This window comes from Helianthus annuus, chromosome 17, assembly GCF_002127325.2.
Source record: "Helianthus annuus cultivar XRQ/B chromosome 17, HanXRQr2.0-SUNRISE, whole genome shotgun sequence".
Taxonomy (NCBI): domain Eukaryota; kingdom Viridiplantae; phylum Streptophyta; class Magnoliopsida; order Asterales; family Asteraceae; genus Helianthus; species Helianthus annuus.
This window is the reverse complement of record NC_035449.2, coordinates 185,513,340-185,537,134: the sequence shown is the minus strand read 5'-3', so window position 1 is coordinate 185,537,134 and position 23,795 is coordinate 185,513,340. Positions and strand designations below refer to the sequence as shown.

At 39.3% G+C, this 23,795-nt stretch overlaps 1 protein-coding gene and 1 long non-coding RNA gene across 2 annotated transcripts; one reads left to right on the top strand and one right to left on the bottom strand.

Annotated features, from left to right (window-relative positions):
• The first annotated feature begins 827 nt into the window (after nt 1-827).
• On the top strand, nt 828-2,991 carry LOC110922540. The gene is made up of 2 exons (XR_002583240.2): nt 828-1,236; nt 2,542-2,991. It is a non-coding gene; the product is annotated as an uncharacterized LOC110922540 (long non-coding RNA).
• Nucleotides 2,992-20,269: 17,278 nt separating this feature from the next.
• LOC110921280 (piriformospora indica-insensitive protein 2) lies at nt 20,270-23,479 on the bottom strand. The gene is made up of 2 exons (XM_022165572.2): nt 22,470-23,479; nt 20,270-21,461 (listed from the first exon to the last, which is right to left on the bottom strand). The coding sequence occupies exons 1-2, from the start codon at nt 22,695-22,697 to the stop codon at nt 20,409-20,411; spliced, it is 1,281 nt and encodes a 426-aa protein (XP_022021264.1). The 5' UTR covers nt 22,698-23,479; the 3' UTR covers nt 20,270-20,408.
• Nucleotides 23,480-23,795: the final 316 nt, after the last annotated feature.

The window sequence follows — 23,795 nt, the reverse complement described above, 5'->3', positions numbered from 1 at the left end:
AGCATATTACACATAAGACTTTTGCTTTTGGGAGTTATAAGTGTTAACCTCAAGATCACCGTTCTCTCACTTCACAACACACATTTCACTCAATCCTCCTCCTCTCCTTCTTCCTTGTTTCGGCCGACCCCAAGCACAACCACCATCATCATCAATCAAGCTTCTTCATCCATTTCACTAGTATACAAAGGTGGTTAATGATGTACTATGACCAAAAATATTAAGAACACTAATGAATCTTATGAAGAAGACATGAACATACACTTGCTAGATGAAGATATCATGTTAAATATAAGTTGATATGCATATTGATCATTGTTTGTTGGTAGAAATGATGTGAATCATCATGTAGTCTTGCTAGATCATGATTAAAAACATGATCTAGCAAGATGATAAAAAGCAAGAATGTTGTAGGATGATGGATCATCCACTCATAAACCATGAACTTGAATGAATGAATGATTTCTTGAAAAATAAAGATCAAAGTAGGTTATAATCATGTAGATCTAAAGATCCATGAGTGGTTTTTCAAAAGAACCAAGTGAAAAATATAAGTTTCGTTAAAACTTGGATCTTACATAAACTAATCACGTTTTTGGTGGATAAACAAGTGTAGAAACACTTGTATGACAAGAAAATTTCATGAAAAAATATTTTTCAAAAATATGATTGGAAGTTGTAAACACTCAAACTCTTTAAAAATAAAGTTTTTAAAGAACTAATTACATTTTAAAAGATAACAAGACTAAGTATGCTAGTAAGTTACTACACATTCATATATATATATATATTAATTCAACACATAACTGAGAAACAGTATTTTAACGCTAACGGCGTGATCTTATCAACTTGTAAACCCTAACCAGACTTTCCTCTTCACTTCTTCTTCACCACATTGACACCTTCCTGAACCAACCTCCATCTCCATCTCCATCACCACATCGACCACCGCCCTCCATCATCGTCCTCAACCCCAAACGCCGTCGCACCCCGCCACCCACTCCGTCGCACACATCCGCCTCCATCTCCATCACCACTTCCCCGTCGCTGGTTCCGACCACCACGGCCTCACCCGTCTTCTCCAACCACACCGGAACCATCACGCACCACCGTTCGCCCTCACCTTCGCCTCCGGTCTCCGACATCAGTTCCAAATAATTTACACAACCACAAATTCACTCAGTTTAACGAAGCTTCCAATTCGTGATTTTGCTTTACTGATTCCGTTTTATTCAGGTACGATCTCATCTTTGAGCCCTATTTCTTTCATCAATTCTTCCGGTTTTGTACTTTTATTATCTGTCGGTGGGTCAATGTTTATCGTATTGTTATATTTTGATGCTGCATTGACCACCGAATGCAGTCAATCGGTTAGGTTTTTGGTTTTAATTTGGGCGTTTAGGGGTTTGATTTCTAGGGTTTTTTTGTTGGTTCTGATTGTGGTGGTTTTAATTTGTTTATGTGTTTGTTGATTTCTATTTTGTTATTGTTGACGGTTGATTTTTGCTTTTGTTTTCATACTAGATAGAATTTAGTCTTCACATTCACTTTCACATTCTTTTAGCTGTAGTTTTGGATAATTAGGTATGTATTGCAGAATGAGTTGACTTGATGGACAGCTGACTCAAAAGCTAGAAATATTGATTGTGTATATGTGTGTGTGCATATAGGCATATGTATGTGTTTCTGTTTGTGTATGTCTATTATATGAAGAGATAAGACCGTGGGGTATGGTGGGGCGGGGGTTTGGGGCATGGGTTGACACGTGGAGTTCGAGCCCCCCGCTGGTAAGTGACGTGTCCGTGGGGTATGGTGGGGCGTGGCTAGCCCGGCGTGGCTTGGCCAGATGTATTAAAATAAAAATAAAAAATCTAAAATTAAAACATGGCCCGCTATGCCCTAGCCAACAAGCCAATAAGAGCCGGCCACATAGGATCGCTAGCATGCCCCACGCCCGGCCTTAAACTCCCGCCCAAGGGGTCACGCCCAAACCCAAGCCCACCCGGGGTGGTGACTTGAGCGTTTCTCTCTAACCCCCGCCCCAACCCCCGCCCCATACCCCATAGTCTAAACTTGAAATATGATTGGAAATTTTGATGCACCAACATCAGTACACACCGTATGTATGTACATAGAGCCATAGAATGGTCTGTTTTAACATATACATGTTCTTTTTTAAAAAGATAAGACTTGAAATACAGTAGAAAACATTGATGCACCGATAACATACAATACATAACCATGGTTTTAGATCAAGTACAGGGTAACACATGATGCGAATATTTCCTCTGTGTGCCTTAAACAACCAAAGACATTTTGTTGTTCTTTTTTTATATATATAAAAACTGTTGTTGAAGACAAGAAATTTGAAACTACCTTGCATTGGTGAAACCACTAAGTGCCACTACTAACACAATGACAATAATTGATTTAATTGATTCAATAATTGAAGTTGTACAGTGTTCAGTTAGAGTGTTTTCAAGTTCAAGGACTGAAGGTAAAATCAAATATCTGACCTGGTTTCGACTTTCATGGATTCAGGTTATGTGTTAGATTTGGATATCTGACCTGGCCACACGCATACTTCAAGGAACTCTTTAATCGGTTACGACTTTCATGGATTTAGGATTTGTGTGTGTTTTGAATTGATTCGACGGTCATTTGGGTGTATGTTCTATATGAATTTCCGCTTATGCTGTGGGTTTTGGACGTAAGAGCTTGATCAGGATCTATATTGTTTGCGTTTTGTTGATGCTGTCTGGATAAATATATATATATATATATATATATATATATATATATATATATATATTTTAAAAGATCGGATTCAGTATTTGGTCATTTTTATTTTCATTTTGTACAATTAAAATGGCAGCACTTTGTTGGCATGTATATTGCAGTAGAGTATAATAGAATGATGGCAAGGCTGGTTGTGTGTATGTGTATTATATTCCTGGCTGGTTATAGGTTAAGCTTTTTAATTTCTATTTACCTTACAATACTTTATCTATAGATTACTTTTCTTTTTTTCTCATTTTAAGTATTTTTGGTTGCTAAAATTAAGATAACTAATTTCCATAACAATCTTAGATTCCAAATACACTGACAAGATCTGTTTAACTTTTTTACTATTATTGGCGATATGCGGAAATGTAATTATCCTAAGTTGTCCACTGTAAAACAAAATTTCAAAGAACTTGTATATTGCAGTTTGATAATGACTTTCGGGCGACAATTGGTATGTACCCCTTGTCTTTCGGAGTTATTACCGATGGCAATTGGTATGTACCACGCCGCAACGCGGCGGATACTTCTACTAGTTTTTATAAATTTTCAAGTTCATGAATTTATAGTTTATGCTTGTTTTTGTCAAATTTAGTAAGTAGAGGTTGTATATTCTTGATGAGAATTGTTTGAATGAATTTTTGAAAAAGAAAATGATATGCTAGTAAGCATGGACACCTCCATTTACAAAGTAAACTCTGGCGAAATTTTTCTACAATCCAACACTTAGGAAATATTTTTTAACAAGTGTTACAAATATGTTTTAACTTGGTTTTCAAAATAAACTTCGCCATAGTTGTTGTTACAAAAATACAAAGTATTGGAGGTTGATTTTCGTAAATAAAATTTGATAAATATATATTTAGAATATATATTTTATACTAAAACTCTCGTGTGATTATTTGTTTATTTTGTGAACTAGTTATATTATTTTTAGGGTAAAATAATATAACTTATGAATACCATGAAGATTACAACTCTAAAATAATACCAAAACTCTCACGAAATAAATATTTAAGTTACGCATTTGTTATTGCAATACGAGACGCTAAAACGTAACTTATGTAATGTTTCAGAAAACACTCTTACACGTACATTTTTGGTAAAATATTATTTTGGAAAATTTATGAAGTAAAATATGATATTTTTGGGCAAAATATATATTTTTTGAATTAAGATGTTATAGACAAATAATTTAAATATATTTTTCTAAGTGGGACTTAAAATATATTTTTCGGAATTACAAACCATGTATAAATACCCTCATCCTTGGGAAGGAAATACACATATAAAATACTTGAGAAGTGTGGATACGAAATAGTTGCCTAACTATTATTCCTAAAAACAGAATCTAAGTTAAAGTAATTATTATTATTAATTTAACAAGAAGTCACAAACTTGGTATAATATCAAAGTAACGCAACTCAAAACATTAAACCCTAAGCCAAGGCATGGCCCGTTCGTCTAATAGACATTAGTATGTTGTAGGTCGCCGGGTAGCTGATCAAGTTTGAGATTGACGTTACGATACAGGAGACGCACTTCAGTGAGTTCATGTCCCCCTTTTCTCTTAACCGTTTTCAGTTTTATACTTCAGGGGTGAAATACATGTTACGATTATTACAGACATTTATTTATATGGTATGGTTAGCTTAAGGAGGGTTTTACTACGCGATCATGTGAGTGGTGGGCATGACACTTAAGGCCATTAATCATCATTGTAGGACCAAGGGACATGAGTGATAGATCTATTTGGGATTTTGGGTGTAGCGAGCCCACACCCGTGAGGCCGAGGCGGCCCATAGTGGTGACTATGTCTTCATACCGGAGACAAATTTGCTAGGTTTGAGTCTTCCTGCACCAATTTCACACATACCATTGGCTTTGCAACCCATTGGTGATCAGTTTTTCCTTAATTGCTACATACTAGGAATTTTCATACTTACAGACGTATTTTTAAAAGTTTTACACACTTACATACACATGAACTCGCTCAACTTTTGTTGATTTTTTTCAAAGTTACATGTATTTCAGGAAATTAGTGGATCGGGCGGAGTATGCGTTGTGTCAAGGCTGCGTAGTGAATAAAGATGTCATCCGAGTCGTCGAGTTTAGGAGGTGGATCCCTTTCCTGGACGGGATACACAATTCTAAACTTGGGTTTTTATTTACGTGCTTTTGATGACTCATTGTGAACTCTGCTAATCATGTCATGGTTGTAACTTACTTTATGTGTCAACATTTTCAATCAATGTCGTTGTGGTATTTTTAACTTAATGAATGGATGAACATCTTGTGTTTTATCATATAGCATTGTTATGATTGTTGCTTGGTATTAAGAAGTCACACCAAAATAATCCACGCTTCCGAAAAAGCCAGGGTGTGATATTAGTAGATCTTCCACCTGGTTGCAAACCACTTGGATATCGTTGGATATTCAAAAGGAAAATGAAAACTGATGGAAGTATTGATAAATACAAGGCTAGGTTGGTGATTAAAGGATTTAGACAAAAGGAAGTTCTAGATTACTTTGATACCTACTCGCATGTGACGCGCATAACCTCAATTAGATTGGTTCTTGCTATAGCGGCTTTAAGAAATTTGGAAGTTCACCAAATGGACGTTAAAACCGCATTTCTAAATGGCGATTTAGAAGAAGAGATTTACATGGAGCAACCTGAAGGTTTCTGTGTCCCAGGTCAAGAGGGTAAAGTATGTAAACTCGTCAAGTCTTTGTATGGCTTGAAGCAAGCACCAAAACAATGGCACCAAAAGTTTGATCATGTCATGATTGACAATGGTTTCAAAATAAATGAGTGCGAAAAATGTGTTTATTTCAAAGACACAAATGAAGGTTATGTGATCTTATGCCTTTATGTAGACGATATGCTTATCATTGGGAGTAATGATAAAATTATCAAAGCTACTAAAAGCATGTTGAAAGCAGGATTTGATATGAAAGACATGGGTTTAGCTGATGTGATTCTTGGAGTAAAGATCATAAGAACCCAAGATGGTCTTGTGTTAAGTCAATCTCACTATGTGGATAAAATTCTTGAAAAGTTCAACTCGGGAGATACGAGTGTGGCTCGAACTCCAGTTGATACCTCCTAACATCTCAAGAAAAATAAAGGAGATGGAGTTGCTCAATTAGAGTATTCAAGAATTGTTGGCAGTCTAATGTATCTAATAACATGTACTAGACCCGACTTGGCTTACGCGGTGAGTAGGCTAAGTAGATACACCAGCAATCCGTGCGCGGATCATTGGAAAGCTATCACGAGGGTGCTTAGATACATAAGATACACAAGAGATTATGGACTGCATTATAACCGACAACCAGCAGTGATCGAAGGATACACTGATGCAAACTGGATATCGGATAATAAAGATTCCAAATCAACAAGTGGTTACGTGTTTACACTTGGAGGAGCTGCTATTGCTTGGAAGTCTTCTAAGCAAACAATCATAGCAAGATCCACAATGGAATCCGAATTTATCTCCTTGGATAAGTCAGGCGAGGAGGCGGAATGGCTACGTCAATTCGTGGAATATATTCCAAGATGGCCAAAGCTTTGCCAGCCATATGTATATATTGTGATAGCCAATCAGCGATTGGTAGAACTCAAAGCTTGATGTACAATGGCAGATCAAGGAATATGCGACGTAGACATAACACAATAGGACAACTACTCTCAACGGGTGTTATCACAATTGATTATGTGAGGTCAACGGATAACATTGCGGACCCGTTAACAAAAGGCTTAAGCAGAGAGTTAGTTGAAACGTCGTCAAGAGGAATGGGACTAAAGCCCGTGATAAATGGGAATATGAGGGAAACCTAACTTAGTTGACTGGAGATCCCAAGATCTAAGTTCAATAGGACAACTTAATCATATTACCAAAACGGAGTCACTGTAGGGGAGTACCCCAAACTAAATAAAAGGGAGTTATATGTACTTCCTGTTATGGGTGAAATTCTGAGCCCATATCCTGGAAAATATCTTGATATATATCTTGTTTATGTAGCATCTGTTTACATCCAGGATGCTAGTTCAGGATATTGGTAACATCCTGAATGGTATCCTCGGGATTACTAATGGATTATGTGCAGGTACGTGGGTTAGAAGCTAGCAACGTTAACAAGACTTATTCCACGGAAGACTCGGTCCAAGTCGTTCAAATGAAGATGTTGAAGCCGTATTACTCGGTCCATAACGTTCATAATGGAATATTCGGAGTAGCCCATATTTGTAGGGATTATTGTTTGTAATTCATTACTATAAATAGGTGGGTATATCAGATCAACTAGGACATCACAATCACACTCGCTACACTCTAACACTTGCTCTCTAGCAATTTTCACTTTCATACAAATTCATTGTAACACTTAGCGATCTGATCTATATCCTGCACTGTATCCTGAAGTTTAAAGCAATAAGAAGAACAAGGCAGCTGCGATTGTTAGCTCCCGAGGTTTTATGCCGGCGATCTAGATTGATCAAGGGCTTTCCTCGTACATCTCGTGTCAACCCCTTTACTTTTTGCTCATTGTTTGATCGTAGATACAACTCAATATCCTGGGCCGTATCCTGAACACTGTTTTTCCAAACAACATAACCAGCATATTTTCAACGCACTTTTTAGCACACTACCTCACTTAACTAATTTGATCACTTAATTGCTTCGGTAATTTTTGACCAAAACAATTTGGCGCCCACCGTGGGGCAAGTGGTGCTCTCTTTACTAAAACTTTTTGTGAAATCGCTGATCAGTTTTCAATTTTCAAAACTTTTTGCCACTTTGTCCATAATGGCCTCAAGATCAAACATGAGTTCCTCTACTGTGTCTGCTATGACTTCTGCCACTACTGGTTCGGTGCTTCCACCACCTCCTCCAAGGACGATAGCCTCTTCACGACCTCAGGATATTATCCCTACCCGTAGTGTTCAGGAATCTGCTCCTGTTCTAGCTTCTAATGATGAAATTCTAACCTTATTTGGAAGTGTGCAGGAACAAATGAGGCAGCAACAGGAAACAAACCAAATGCTTTTAAGGGAAATACAACTCCTGAAGTCTGGCTCGAGCAGATCTGCTGAGGATAATGTCACTCCATTACACCCCAGAGCGTTGAACTTTAGTTCAGCTGTGTATACTGAGGATAACATGGGGAATATTGTGCCCAGCCTTCCTCAGAATCATACTCCTGAAATACCCTCCTCGGTCAGGATATCAACCATGAGGAGCTCAGGATATGCTTCAGGATATGGGCAAAATCCTCTAACGGGTAACGTATCAAATAATAATAATGCTATTACCACTAACAGTGTTGGATCTTTGCAGGATACAACTGTAACGTCAGAATTATCCAGGGAGCTTCAGAAATTAAAGGATATGATATCCAGTGTACCTGGGGTGGTGCAGCCAATTCCTGAAGTATCCCAGGATAGCCACAGGATATCTCGGTTCGTGCATCCTATATGTGATGCTGAAATCCCAAAAAGATTTCAGACTCCGAACATGAAGCTTTACGACGGAACCACGGATCCTGAAGAGCATATTGCCCAGTATAGGGAAAGGATGGAGATCAACCCTATCCCTCCAGATCTCAAGGAAGCGTGCTTGTGCAAGGGTTTTGGTTCAACCTTGACAGGATCAGCTTTGAAATGGCTCTTGAATGTTCCTCCACATTCGATTACATCTTTTGCTCACTTAGTAAATTTATTTAATAGTCAGTTTTCTTGTAGTAGAAGCTTTGAAAAATTAACAAGTGATCTCTACAGGATAACACAAGGGCCTCAGGAATCCCTTAGGGATTATGTGAACAAGTTCAGCCGGGAATCACTAGACATTCCCCATCTTGATGTTGCAACAGCTGTGCAAGCTTTCAAGATGGGGCTGCAAAAGGATTCTCAATTTTATCAAGACCTTGTAATGAACCCATGCAGAAACCTGGATGAAGCCCGGAACAGGGCCCTAAGATATATTCGGTTGGAGGATGACAGAAAGAAGCAAGAAAGGATGAACTCATCCAACACTTATGAGTCAACTAACAGGAAGTCAAAATCCTCATTCAAGTCATATCGGCCTAAGCCATATGGCAGAAATAAGAACAAGAGAGTGAATGCTGTCGAAGATGAGGATCCTGAAGAGTATCCTGAATTATCTGAATATTGCTTTTCTGTTAACATTCCTGAATTGATGTATGCCATGCAGGGTCTAGGGGACGAGGCAAGATGGCCTCGAAAGAATCAACAAAAAGCAGATTGGAAAGATAAATCAAAATGGTGTGCTTTCCACGAAGATTTTGGACATATGACTGAGGATTGCATCGCTCTGAGGAAAGAAATAAGCTATCTTCTAAGCAAGGGATATTTGAAAGATCTCTTAGGGAGAAAGAAGAATAAGGGTCAGGATACTGAGAAGGATCCTGAGCGAGCGGCATCACCTCCCGCCGATGCCAAGATAATCAACTTCATTTCAGGAGGATCCGACATTTGTGGGACTTCGTATTCGGCAGCAAAGAGACATGCAAAGGAAGCTAAGGCCGAAAGGGGAGACAAACCTGTCAGGATGACTACCCTCACAACTGACAAAGTGATCACTTTTGATGCAGATGACAGGGATACTGTCCAGGATCCTCACCATGATGCTCTGGTAATAACGTTATATGTGGCTAACCATTTTGTACGCAGGATACTGGTTGATAATGGCAGCTCCGTCAACATAATCCAACTAGAAACTCTGAAGAGAATGAATGTGTCTCCAATGGATATCACTTCAAAATCTACCGTGCTTGTTGGGTTCAGTGGAGAGGCTAGAAACACAGTGGGAGAGATAAAGTTGCCAGTATACGTTGAAGGAGTCAACAAGATACAACGTTTCTGTGTGATGGATTCTCTATCCTGCTATAACATCATCCTAGGAAGACCGTGGATTCACGATATGAAGGCCGTACCATCGACATATCACCAATGCATCAAGATCCCTACCCCTTGGGGGGTTGTCAAGATCGATAGTGATCAGCAAGAGGCGAAAGAATGTTACTCATCCTCAATGAAATCCTCGACCAAGCCAAGTGCTGCATAGCAATTAAAGATGCGGGCCCAGGATATCGTGGAGAATCCAGAGCAGGATGTGAAGAAAGTTATCCTGGATCAGGATAATCCTGATATCTCGGTGGTCGTAGGGACCAATATCCCTCAGGATATTGAAGAGCAATTAATTAACTTTTTGAAATGCAGGATGTCAACATTCGCATGGAAGCATGAGGACATGACAGGTATATCTAAAGACATTATTACTCACAAGCTTGGAATTGACAGGTCATTCAAGCCTATACAACAAAAGAGAAGGAAGTTCGCCCCTGAGCGGAATGCAATTATCCAAGAGGAAGTTGAAAGATTATTGAAGTCCAGGATGATTAGAGAAGTCAAATTCCCTAGATGGCTAGCAAATGTGGTAGTGGTTCAAAAGAAGAATGGGAAGTGGAGAGTCTGTATAGACTACACAGACCTGAACAAAGCTTGTCCAAAAGACCCATTCCCTCTGCCTCATATAGACTCGATGGTGGATGCCACTGTCGGTCATGAAATGTTGACCTTCATGGATGCATCCTCAGGATTCCAGCAGATTCAAATGGAACCTTCGGACCAGGAGGATACTGCTTTCATGACACCAACAGGTATTTACTGTTATACTGCTATGCCTTTCGGTTTAAAAAATGCAGGTGCAACGTACCAGAGATTGGTGAACATGATGTTTAAAGACAAACTGGGGGACACCATGGAGGTGTACATTGACGATATGGTGGTCAAATCCAAGAAAGCTGAGGATCATCTTCAGGATATTGAAGGAGCATTCGATATCCTGGACCAGTATAATATGAAACTTAATCCTGCAAAGTGCCATTTTGGAGTGGGGGCAGGAAAGTTTTTAGGATACATGGTGACAAAAAGAGGGATAGAGGCAAGCCCGGAGCAGATCAAAGCTATCTTGGATATAAAGTCACCCTCGAATATGAAGGATGTTCAACGGTTAACAGGACGAGTGGCAGCCTTGAATAGGTTTATTTCAAGATCCTCGGAAAAGTGTAAAGAATTCTATGATATCCTGAAAAAGAATAAGAAATTTGAATGGGGCGAGAAGCATGAAGCAGCCCTGCAGGATTTGAAGCAGTATCTCTCAACCGCGCCTCTATTGATGAAGCCTGAGGATGGTGAACCATTATCCCTGTATCTGGCAGTATCAGGGAATGCAGTAAGTGCAGTACTGGTAAAGGATCACGAAGGTCAGCAGTATCCTGTTTATTATGTTAGCAAAAGTTTGTTAAATGCTGAAACTAGATATTCTCATCTAGAAAAGTTAATATTGGCTCTAGTTATGGCATCAACAAAGCTTAGACATTATTTTGAAACACATAGGATTCATGTTAAAACTAATTATCATGTCAAGAATGTGCTTAGGAAACCAGAGATGTCGGGTAGAATGGCTAAGTGGTCGGTAAAATTAAGTGCCTATGATTTAATATATGAACCTAGAAATGCAATAAAGTCTCAGGCTCTAGCAGACTTTGTGGCTGATTTCAGTAGTGATATTCAAAATGAAGTAGACCTAGAAGTGCAACAACTAGGAGAAAACTTAGAATCCTGGACATTATATACTGATGGTGCATCTAATGTAAGGGGTGTAGGTTTAGGTATACTACTAAAATCGTCACAGGGGGACATAATACCCCAGGCTGTTAGATGTGAATTCCCTGCTACTAACAATGAGGCAGAATATGAAGCTTTAATTGCAGGATTAGAATTGGCTAAGAATATGAATATCAAGAATTTGCAAGTATATGTTGATTCCTTGTTAATTACTAATCATTTTAATGGATCCTATGCAGTCAAGGGTGAGAAACTAATTGAATACCTTGGTATTCTTAAAAAATTAGCAGGATATTTCGATATTTTTACACTTGAACAGGTACCAAGAGAGGATAACGCCGAAGCAGACGCATTGGCAAACTTGGGATCATCAATCAGGATACCAGAGGGGACCCTAATACCGATATTACATATCCTGTATCCTGCGACGAATTCTCAGGATAAAGAAGTAGCAGGTATTCAGGTTCCTGGAACGGTATATCCTGAAGAGGATCCTAAATCCTGGACGACCCCAATCATGAGATATCTCAAAGAAGGACACATCCCTGGAGATGAAAATCCTAAGGCATTTAGGATGAAGGTATCACGATTCACTATTATAAATAATATTTTATACAAGAAATCTCTTGCAGGACCATATTTGAGATGCTTGGAGGATCCTGAAGCCAAAGAAGTACTTCAGGATATACATGAAGGGGATTGTGGTAACCATACTAGGGGCATGTCATTATTCTCGAAAGTATTAAGGACAGGATATTATTGGCCAACAATGAGGAAAGATGCCGCAGAATATGCTCGAAGATGTGACGCATGTCAGAGACATAGTAACATACTACATCAACCAGCTGAACCACTATATCCTGTAGCATCCCCTTGGCCGTTCATGAAATGGGGGATGGATATAGTAGGGAAGTTACCAAAAGCTCCGGGAGGAAAAGTCTTTATGCTGGCAATGACGGATTATTTCTCTAAGTGGGTTGAAGCTGAAGCATTTGTTCAAGTTAGAGACCAAGAAGTAGTATCCTTCATAAAGAGGAATATCCTGACCAGGTTTGGAGTCCCAGCTGAAATCATTTGTGATAATGGGTCCCAGTTTATAAGCAGAAGGACTACCGACTTTTGCAAGAGTTGGGGAATCAAAATGATAACGTCTACTCCGGTACATCCTCAAGCGAATGGACAAGCTGAATCTTCAAACAAGATAATAGTGAATAACTTAAAGAAGAGACTTGGAGCCAAAAAAGGAAGATGGGCAGAGGAATTACCCTTTGTGTTATGGGCTGACAGGACAACGGTAAAAAATGCAACCGGTCAAACCCCATTCTCCTTAGTATTCGGAGCGGAAGCAGTAATTCCAACGGAAATGGCGATACCTACTGCAAGATCTATCCTACAGAATCCTGAACAGAATCCGGAAGCCTTATGTCAAGATTTGGATACTATAGACGAAAAAAGAGACGCAGCAAGGCTAAGGATGGCAGCATATCAACAAAGAATATCCAGAGCATATAACAAGAACATAAGGACTAGGAGATTTCAAGTTGGTGATTGGGTGCTAAGAAAGGCTTTTCAGAATACTACTAATCCTGCCGATGGCAAGTTAGCTCCAAAATGGGAAGGACCATACGAAGTTGAATCAGAAGCAGGGAAAGGAGCATACAGACTCAAGAATATGGAAGGGGATATGCTACCGAGGTCTTGGAATGCTATACACCTAAAGCTCTATTTCAAGTGAGTTTAGAATTTAATTTCTAACTCAGGATGGTATGAATTCTACCTTTTTTAAATATGTTTGGTTTAATTTGTTCTTTGTAACCCAATACTGACTTAAGCATCGGAGGGGTGTTAGCCAAGCTAACACCCACCTTAGTTTACAATTGTTTTGCAAGATATGTTTCAGGATACAGCTCCAGGATATGTACTCAGGATAACTCGGAAGATTAGAGGATTGGCCCCCTCTCTCACGGTTAAGGGATACTGATCCCTTCACAGGTTTAAAGGTATTCACCTTTCTCCCGAATTGGGTTTAAACACCCCGCCTGGAGCGCAAGTTATTCAGGGATAGTTCAAGGTGGCGGGACCAGTCCATGTAAAAGTGGCTGACAATTTCGTTACTGTTGGCTATATCCTGAATCCTAAAGGTATATGAGGATTGATCACCCTCTCTCACGAAAGGGTATTTTCATACTCTCTAAGGTTTAAAGGTTTTCACCTTTCTAAGTCTTTGAGTTTATACACTCTCGCCTGCAGCGCATGAAATTCAGGGTTTATCCCCAGGATATCAGGGTTTATCCCCAGGATATTAAGAGTTTATCCCCAGTATACTAAGGGTTCGTTTCAGGATATCAAGGGTTTTGCCCTGGGGTATTTGGAATTCATTCGAGTCAAAATATGAATACATTTGTGTTTCTGTGTCAAGCACAGGGGACATACATTACACTATTCAAAGGATGGATCCAAGTTTATAAGTATGCACTGGGGACAAACTTATAATGGAGAATTGAAATTGATTCTCTAAGAATCTCTGGTATGATCTCTCCTTTTTATTTGGACAACTAATAGGTTGTATTTTAATATCCTTATCAAAATATCTTTCAGGATATCTACCGGGATACGTTTATAATATATTCTCAAAAATGTTCAAACAAAACAATTTTCACAAGTGAAATTTATATATCAACGACAACAATAATGAAGCCAAAAAGGGGTTATATTATTAACATAGCAAAAGATTATGCTCTTGGCTTCGTCTCAAACCGAGACCCATCCGCCAAGAGTAGGGTTAGTTTTCCAACATATTTACTTAACAAATGAAGGCTTCGTCTTGGAACCCAAGATACCTCCACCTTCACTTGTTAAAAGCGTTCAAAATAAACCATACTAACTGATGACCAAGGGCTTCGTCCTGAAACTCAGGATCCCTCCGCCTTTGGCCATCATATTGTCTACGTGCAGGAAATTAAAATTGTTCAACAAACAAGAAACGTAAATTGTTCGAAACATCAACCATCGAATCTAAAAAAGTGGGCTCCGGCCTAAGCATCAATATCCATCATCGCCCACTCAGATGCCCTCACACAGCGGCATCCTCTCCAGCCTTCCCCGGCTTCTCAACACCAGCATCCTGCCCAGCATCCTCACCAGCATCCGCTCCAGCATCCTTCTTGTCTCCAGCCTGATCCACCACCTCTGCTGACTTAGAGGACTCACCGGCTTCTACAGGAAGTGGCACAGCTTTTCCTCCAAGCTCCTTCAGTTTGGCCACCCAAGAGTCAACCGGCCAAGCTGGACACACGAGGCCTGTCTCCTTGGCCTCGTAGGCCATCTTGATGCGGGCTTGTAGCAAGGAGACGATGGCAGAGGCCTTGATCCCTTCCCGGAAAGAAACCATGGCCTGCTCGTGGTCCATTTCTGCGGTGGCAAGTTTGAGCTCAGCCTCTTGAGTGACCTTCTTCATCAAGCTCTCGTAGTGCCGGGACTTTGCTTCAGCAATGGCACCTTGGTCAGCAACAGTGCTTTCAAGCTGCTTGATTCTGGCTTCGTGGAGTGCAACAGTACCGCAGGCATCATTATACAGGTGGAGCAGATGCTGAAGACCCTGCACATTAAATTCAGGTATGGGTTAGAATATATTAATCAGTATATCCTGTCAGGATATATATGCAGGATATGTAGCAGGATATTACCTTGTTGAGGAAGGATGTCATTGGCTCTAAGGAGTCAGAAAAGCTGAGTTCATCGTAGGAGAACCCCTCGGAGCCAGGGGCACTGATTTCAGAGCCCTTCCTCTTCTTTGTTGTGGAAGCACGGGTCCTAGGGTTAGCCTTGGGGGCCGGCAGTGGCTTGGAGCTGGTAGCAGCAGGTGTCTCTTTCTTGACCATGACAGGAGTAGGATAACTGTCAAGCTCATCAAGGTCAAGGAGGATCGGAACTTTGCTGGAGTCTGCACACAGGGAGTAAAATTCTAAACCTCTCCTAAAAATATCAAATAAAAACATGTATGTGCAGGATATCTTGCAGGATCCTTACCAGACATGTTTGCGCTTGAAAGAGGGCTTGGAGTTAGTGGAGATGGGTTGAAACTTCTCTCTGCCTCTGGAAGGAGTCTGATGGCGTCTATTCTTTTTTGAGAATCAGCAAGGGGAGGTGCAATTTTCCTGAAATCAGCTGCATACACAACAGAGAAAGTTGGTCAGTTCAGGATATAAAGCAGGATAAGAGGCAGGATCATCTTTAAACCCTAAATCCTACCCTTCTTCAACCATCTCATCGGATAATCCGTTCCACCAGGGATTGAATCCCTTTTTACAAAGAAATATTTGGATTGCCAACCATCCTCGTTCCTGGTGGCACGAAGTATCAATGGGTCACCGGAAGTAGAGTAAAACAGAAACCTGCATGATCCGTGACATCTAAGTTTGTAAGCTAGGGGCAGATCATGGACAGAAAGATCAGGAATGTGGTTTCTCTTGATTTGGTCAAGAACAGATAAAACACGCCAGAGCATTGGCATGGTTTGGCTGAAAGAGATTTTGGTGATATTAAAGAATTCGGTGATGAAATCCGGAAAGGGGAATTGTAGCCCTAGGGTAAAAGGGAAAGCACTAAAGCATATCCACTCGCTGGAGACCATATCCGACCGGATTTCCCGGTCAAACGGTCTAAACACGGTCCCTTCCGGGAAGATGCCGGAGGATTTCAAGGCTGACAGGTGGGCACTATCGAAGGTACATGCTTCCTTCTCCGGTTCTTGGAGAAGGTTCTGTTGGATGAATGTGGGAGCCGAGTCGCCTGAACTGGACCTTGTTTGCCTGGGCATTTGGTCGCCTGAATTGTCACTGGAGAAAGATGATAAAGATGAATATGAAAATGAGGGAGAGACTATTACCTTTTCCTTGTCGATTGTAGTTAAAAAAGAGATGAGGATGAGAAGATATAGGGCATGATGAGTAAATATAGGTCGGGTGGTTGAAAGCTGTCACATCAATAGTCTTATCTCTTAATTGCCTCGGCCACTGTGAAAAAATGTAACCGTTAGGATATCAAACGGTAACATTTTTTGGGACAATTGTTATGGGTGAAATTCTAAGCCCATATCCTGGAAAATATCTTGATATATATCTTGTTTATGTAGTATCTGTTTACATCCGGGATGCTAGTTCAGGATATTGGTAACATCCTGAATGGTATCCTCGGGATTACTAATGGATTATGTGCAGGTACGTGGGTTTGAAGCTAGCAACGTTAACAAGACTTATTCCACGGAAGACTCGGTCCAAGTCGTTCAAATGAAGACGTTGAAGCCGTATTACTCGGTCCATAACGTTCATAATGGAATATTCGGAGTAGCCCATATTTGTAGGGATTATTGTTTGTAATTCATTACTATAAATAGGTGGGTATATCAGATCAACTAGGACATCACAATCACACTCGCTACACTCTAACACTTGCTCTCTAGCAATTTTCACTTTCATACAATTCATTGTAACACTTAGCGATCTGATCTATATCCTGCACTGTATCCTGAAGTTTAAAGCAATAAGAAGAACAAGGCAGCTGCGATTGTCAGCTCCCGAGGTTTTATGCCGGCGATCTAGATTGATCAAGGGCTTTCCTCGTACATCTCGTGTCAACCCCTTTACTTTTTGCTCATTGTTTGATCGTAGATACAGCTCAATATCCTGGGCCGTATCCTGAACACTGTTTTTCCAAACAACATAACCAGCATATTTTCAACGCACTTTTAGCACACTACCTCACTTAACTAATTTGATCACTTAATTGCTTCGGTAATTTTTGACCAAAACACTTCCTAGTCCATTCCAATCAGTGACATGAAGTGAGGTTAAGCATGTTAAGATTAAGGATTTTGAGTAAATCCAAAATTAACCATGATGCTTTTAATGATTCAAAGGAATCACCTATGTTAGAGAGAAGTAGGGTCGCTTCGAATGGATTTGTGGGGTGCGCAAATCCTAGAGCTCTCGCAGAACTAGGCTAGTGTTCCAGGACCATAATAGGACACGACAATGAGGGGTTGGCCAAACCAGGGAGAGTATTGTGTGAAGTGTATTGTCGTTTACACAAATGGGGGATGTTCAAGGACATCGCGTCTACAAACCGCTAGTAAGCTAAGTATGCTTCACAAAAGAAGGTTCAAAGGCAACAACCTACCTATCTTGCAATACTCAACTGTCGAAGTTTATCGTTGAAGAGTGTAAGGAAAAGATCGATTTCCATACATGTGGGGGATTGTTGGAAATTTGATGAAAATAGCATTTTTCATGTGGGGGATTGTTGGAAAAATAGGTGAAAATAGCATTTTTCACAAATATAGGAAAATGATTTTTTCCTATTTTGGACTAGAAATAAATATAATAAAATGAGCGGGTTTTATATATTTATTTGTGGGTTTGTGTTCTATGTTGGAAGAGCTTCGCAACGAACTAAACCACGTCCAAAACGGAGCTAAGATGAATGAGATATCGATGTTCAAAGTTGGGTGTTTGAAACATTGAATGCTGAAACAAAAAGGAAAGTAACACCTTGTCCCACATCAGAGGAGAGATGGAACTTAAATGGGTATTTAAATGGGAACTCTCCATCCTTATTGTTTCATGAAAGTACACACTAAGTGTCCTCGCGAAGGGTGCTCCGCACCTAACTCGCAAACGCGCGCGCGCGTGGCGTGGGCGATGAGGCGCAATGTGGCGCCTTTGTATTTTTGACCACGTGCGCGTGGTGGCTGCAAGGACCAAGTGGTGAAGTGGTGTGCGGGTTCGAAGCGCGTGACGTGGCAGTCCTCGCGCGGGTACACATGGCACGAAGGCGCGCAGTTGCACATGGTGCATGGGTCTTGTTGTGGCGTGTGTAGCGCACCAGAGTGAGCCAATACGGCGCGACTGTTTGGCGTGCTCGTATAGACTCACAGGTGACGTGGCGCACGCGCGCATGGACCGGAGTCAGTGTGGCGCACGCGCGCATGGCAGTGAGTCAAGAGCACGCACCGCGCATGAGCGTGCAGACCTGCGCGCTCACCAGTGTGTCTTGCGCGCGCAGAAGCTTCCAGCGTTGAATGACAGTGCAGTTACAGTTCAGCTTTGAAACTGACGAGTTAACGGTCTTTGACTGAGAATTAAATGACGTATTAAATTGCACTGAAGACGTTTAATGCAATTTAAACCTCTCTTTAATTCCTTTTTGACTGTTTCGACTTAGGAGCTGTATAAATACAGCTCCATAGCCAGCTGCTGCTGAGAACACCTGAAACGCAACAGCACCTACAACTCTCTCTACATTCTTCTGATCCTTTTCTTTGCAGCTTTCAAGGTAGACATCGGGTTCTTGTGCCAATTCCGGCAGTACTGCTGCTCCGGCTGTTGTACGCTGGGAAACAAAACAAGTACTCCTGGGAGACTCGAAATTTGTTTTAAGGGAAGCGTGTGATCACGTGCCTCAGCCAGCCACTCTGCTTCTACACCTTTCTTGTATTTTGTTTTATTTCAGTTGTATTTGTACTAGTATTTTTAGCTTTCAAATTTCTGTATTGTAATCGATTTAATAAAGAATTTGTTTTATTTTATTTAATTACGCAAACGGTTCCTACACTAACACATAACCCAAAATCAACACATTTTATACCTGGTTCAAACCGTGACATTATCATCATTCTAAGTAAATCTCACCAATAGAAAAGCTAATAAGGTAGGGTCAGATGAGAGTAAGACGTGGAGAGTCTTGCATCTACCCCGTAGGAATAGAAAAACTGTATTTAGTGAAACCCCCAACTCGATAGTAGTTTTGTATCAAGCCTAGACATGAGCACTATATACATAGCGATGCTAAAATCATAACCAATTTAAGTTGAGATGAACCAGACACACAGACACTTGCAACGACTTTCTGTCTTTTCACCATGTGATTATCTTTTATACAGTGAATAAGTGTTTACATAGATTTCACAATTCAATGAATATTAATATATTGTATTAAACGTTTATGTGTAGGTGTATATATATTAGATTTTTGCTATTAAAGATAATATATAATCATTGAAAATGAAATAAGATTGCAAGCCACTTGTTTCACCATAAGAAACAAGCCCCTACCCCAACCCACAGAGCAGAACGTCGACATCATATGTACCTTCGTTTTCTGCCAACTCAACCGAATGGTCCATGCTCAGTAAGTAACAGACAACCATTACCCTTATTCCAAATCCACATGCACCTTGCAGTCCCTCAAGCCACTTTCATTGCATTTATTACAAAAAACCAAACACCAAAACTAATGGCAAGGTAACAAAAAAATATCATTTTCACAAAGTTATTTACATAAATATGATATTTATAAAAAAACAAAAACATATCATTTTCACAAAGTTAATTACATAAATATGATATTTGTAAAAATAATCTTGATTGAATGATGGAGGCTTAAATGGTATGTCTATGGCAAAAACATTTTTAAGGCAGGTTAAGAGTTAAAATCTTACTAAAGTCGCATGTTTTTTTTTTGTCATTTTATTCCAAGATCGCGTAATTCCGAGTAAGAGTTGGGGTGTCATCATCTGATTGGTTGCTCGAATGTATCATAAGACTAAAACCTCACATATGGTGATTTGTAAGATTCAAACGGCGCCATTTTCTGATATTAAAGTCAATAATGACGTCTTTTGATTAAGTTATACTTTCATGTTATCATTCGTAGTAGTTAGTTAATAATCATATATTTAAAAGTTAGGTAAATACTTAAAAGGTTTTTTCACAATTAACAATGGCCATTTCCATAACTTTGTGCATGATTAGTGCCTAGTAAAATGCATTCCAAGTTTCCAACATTCATATATTCATTCAATCATCAAGGTTGATTTTGATTACACAAGTATTACCTAAAAGACTACTTTCACCTAAAACAAACCCGGTGATTCCATTCCCAAATATTGATCTCGGGAATGAAACACAACGGTCATTCACGACATACCTTAACACCAAACGGCCGAACACTAGTAGACAACTTATCAACGGGAAAACATAAATTTGAGTTATTCCTCACCCCGAACCGCCTGCCCATTTTCATATAGAATTCCCGGGGGAATTTGAGCTCGCCGGTGAGGTTATTTCCATTGACATAAAGTGCGGTCAAATTTCTCAACTCCGCAAGTTTCGGTGAGAGATTTCCCGACAGTTTGTTGTCGCTTAAACCCAGAAACCGCAAGTTTTTCAAGCTCGAGATCAACTCGGGAATCTCACCAGTCAAACCCATGTTCGAAAGATCCAAAACCATGAGCCTATAAACATTTTGCCACTTGAAGTTCACAAGATTACCACTTATGGGATTGCTTGACAAAATCAACTCTTCCAATGAACTCATTTCTTGACTTGCAAAAGTCAACCCACCAGAAATCTTGTTGTTGCTAAGATCCAAAAGAGTCAAATTCTTCAAATTACTAATCTCACTTGGGATCTCCCCTCCAATTAGGTTCTTACTCAAGTCAAACTTCAATAAAGAAGTCAACCCTCCAAAAGTCAAAGGTAAACTCCCTGACAATGAGTTTCTACTCAAATCCAAAATTAATAACTCACTCAAATCACCATAACTTTCTGGGATTTTGCCTTTAAGCAAATTACCAGACAAAACCAACCTCTTTAACTGAGTTAACTTACCAATGCTGACCGGTAACCCGCCCGATAACCCGTTATCGATCAATACAAGGGATTGGAGCTTCTTGAGGTTACCAAAGCTGGTCGGGATTTGACCGGTCAAACCCGGGTTTGCACGAAACTCTATTGACTCTATAGTGCTTGAAAACGCGTCCCAATTAGCCGATTGGATTGAAATCGGGCCTCGGCTAGGTGAGATGATACAGTTGAAAACTGATAGTGATTTCAAGTGTTGAAGTTTAAAGAATTGGGGTCTAAATTTGAGATTTTGAGCACAGGGAAGTGAGTTGTCATGAATTTGGCCAATGCTTAGCTCTGTAACATACCAGAATCCATCGTAAATATCACAAGAAACACCCTGTAGAAGCAAAACAAGTGTATAAGGTTTTTTAACATGAAAAATACTAGAAACTAGATATGTAAACGAACGGAACGAACACTAAGAGTAATAGGTCATGTTCGTGTTTATGTTAGTCCGTTTATCTTTAAACAAACGGACATAGACTCTTAATAAAAGGGTTTTCTAGTTCATTCGTGTGTTAAGAAGATTAACATGTTCAGGGGCGTAGCTTTGTGGGGGCCGGGAGGAGCGCCCGACCCCCCGAATTTTTCACTCCATAGTGCCCGGTATGTAGTTTCGTATAGAATTTTTAAGTATATACGTTTTTGACCCCCCGGTTTTATAATTTCTTTAGGTATATACGTTTTCGACCTCAGGATTGGAAATCTCAAGCTTCGCCACTGAACATGTTCATGTTCGTTTATGCTCGTACGATCATACTATAAACAACCACAAACAAACACCAATTGAAAGCACACAATAGTATTGAAATTAATATAAAAATACCATGCATAACACTTTAATAGTGAACAACTATATGGATTGAAAATGTGGATAGTTTTAAAATGAGTTGAACTCAACTTCTTTGAGTGGATATGTGAAAAACATAAACAAACCTCAATGTTAGGGGAGAAAAATTTTGTGTTTATGTTCGTTCGTTTAATAAATAAACGATTTTATTTTCAAAATATTTATCAATTTATTTTTACAAAAATACTAGAATCGTTGACTTTTTTTTTATTAAAATTCATGAGAAACAATCTTCTTTGCAAGATTCCATGCAATGTTTCACCTTTACTGACTCAAATTGATTTGAAATTATATAAATTTGGTATGATTGTGGGTCCAAGAAACAAAAAAAAAAAGATAAAGATTAAAGATCACAGAAGCATCAATTTTATCTTATTTTTGCAAAATTTTAGATTTTGACTGCTTTTCTTCAACATTTGTTAACTTTCTTGTATTCTTGATGATTCTAACAAATTGTAAAAAAAAAAAAAAAAAAAAAAAAAATTAACAAGATACCTGAATGGGTGTCCAACCACAAGGATCAGGATACAGATCTGACCCATTCCACCATTTCCCCACAAACCCTTGAATAGCAGAGTACAAAGCTTCTTGCTCTGTTTTCACCATTGGAGCTCCAACTGAATCTCCATCATTTTCACCATTAACACACACTCCAATCAAACCAGCCATCATCAACATAACAAAAACAAAATACCCATCACATCTCCCACTCAAAGCCATCATAAAGTCTTCAACTTTTCACACACACAACAAAATCTTGAAAATAAGAAATTAACAACCTTTATACTCTGTTCTCAACAAAATTGAGCTTTAATTGGTGAAAAACAAGAGAGAGAAGTGATTTTGGAATGTGAATAGAGCTTTCACCAAATTGGGATTGAAGAAATTGAAAGTTAGAAAAACAGAGTAAAACAGAGAAAAACAGAGCACATGTGATGAGTATGAAGATGATGATATAATAATAACAATGAAGTGAAAATCAGAGCAAAACCCAAGTGGGATTTACCTCTTATACAAAACCCAGTTTGATTTTAACGAAAAAACTCCAAATTGGTGACTGAAATTGAGCAATTTAAGAAAAAGGAAGAAAAAAATGGAAGCCTAAAAACAGAGTAAAACAGAGTGGGTGTTAATTTTTATGGTGGTTTATAGCAAGGCTAAGGTAGAGTTGCAGAACAGAATCAAACAGCAAAAGAGCTAACAATGCACGGGTATCGATGATTTTTTTTTTATAAATGTAAGACAATGCAGAAGTCTAGGAGTCTAGATAAGGTGGGTGGTGTTTAGCTTTAAAGAGATGCTCTGTTTTATTGTGGAAAACAGAGTGTTTATGGTGTGTGATTCATTGGGAATTTGTGATTATGAAGAGAGATATATGATGATTAGATGATGTGAGTGTTTGGATGTTTGGGTTTGGGTTTGGGGTAGGAAGAAATTAAATTGGGATAAAAGGGTTTGGTATAAAGTTTGGTCACAAGAAGCAGGGGACCAATCTGATGATCTATGCATGGTGGTTGTATTGTATGTATGTTGTTATGTGTTGGATGTATATGTTTGCATGCATATAGAAAACAAAGAGTGTAAATGATTAACTTTTGGCATTTTAGCAATCTTCTTTGCATAAAAAATATAAATGTCTTAATATTAGAGTTCAATTTCCTGATTTATCATAAAAAATATAGAGTAGTTTTTTTCTTTGGCGAATTGGAAATAAGTAATCCCACTTAACTCAATTTGGCCTATAATAATCCCAAGTCAGTTATTGGCCGATAATAATCCGAACTGGTCAATTATTTTTGTAAAATAGTCCGCCGTTAAAAT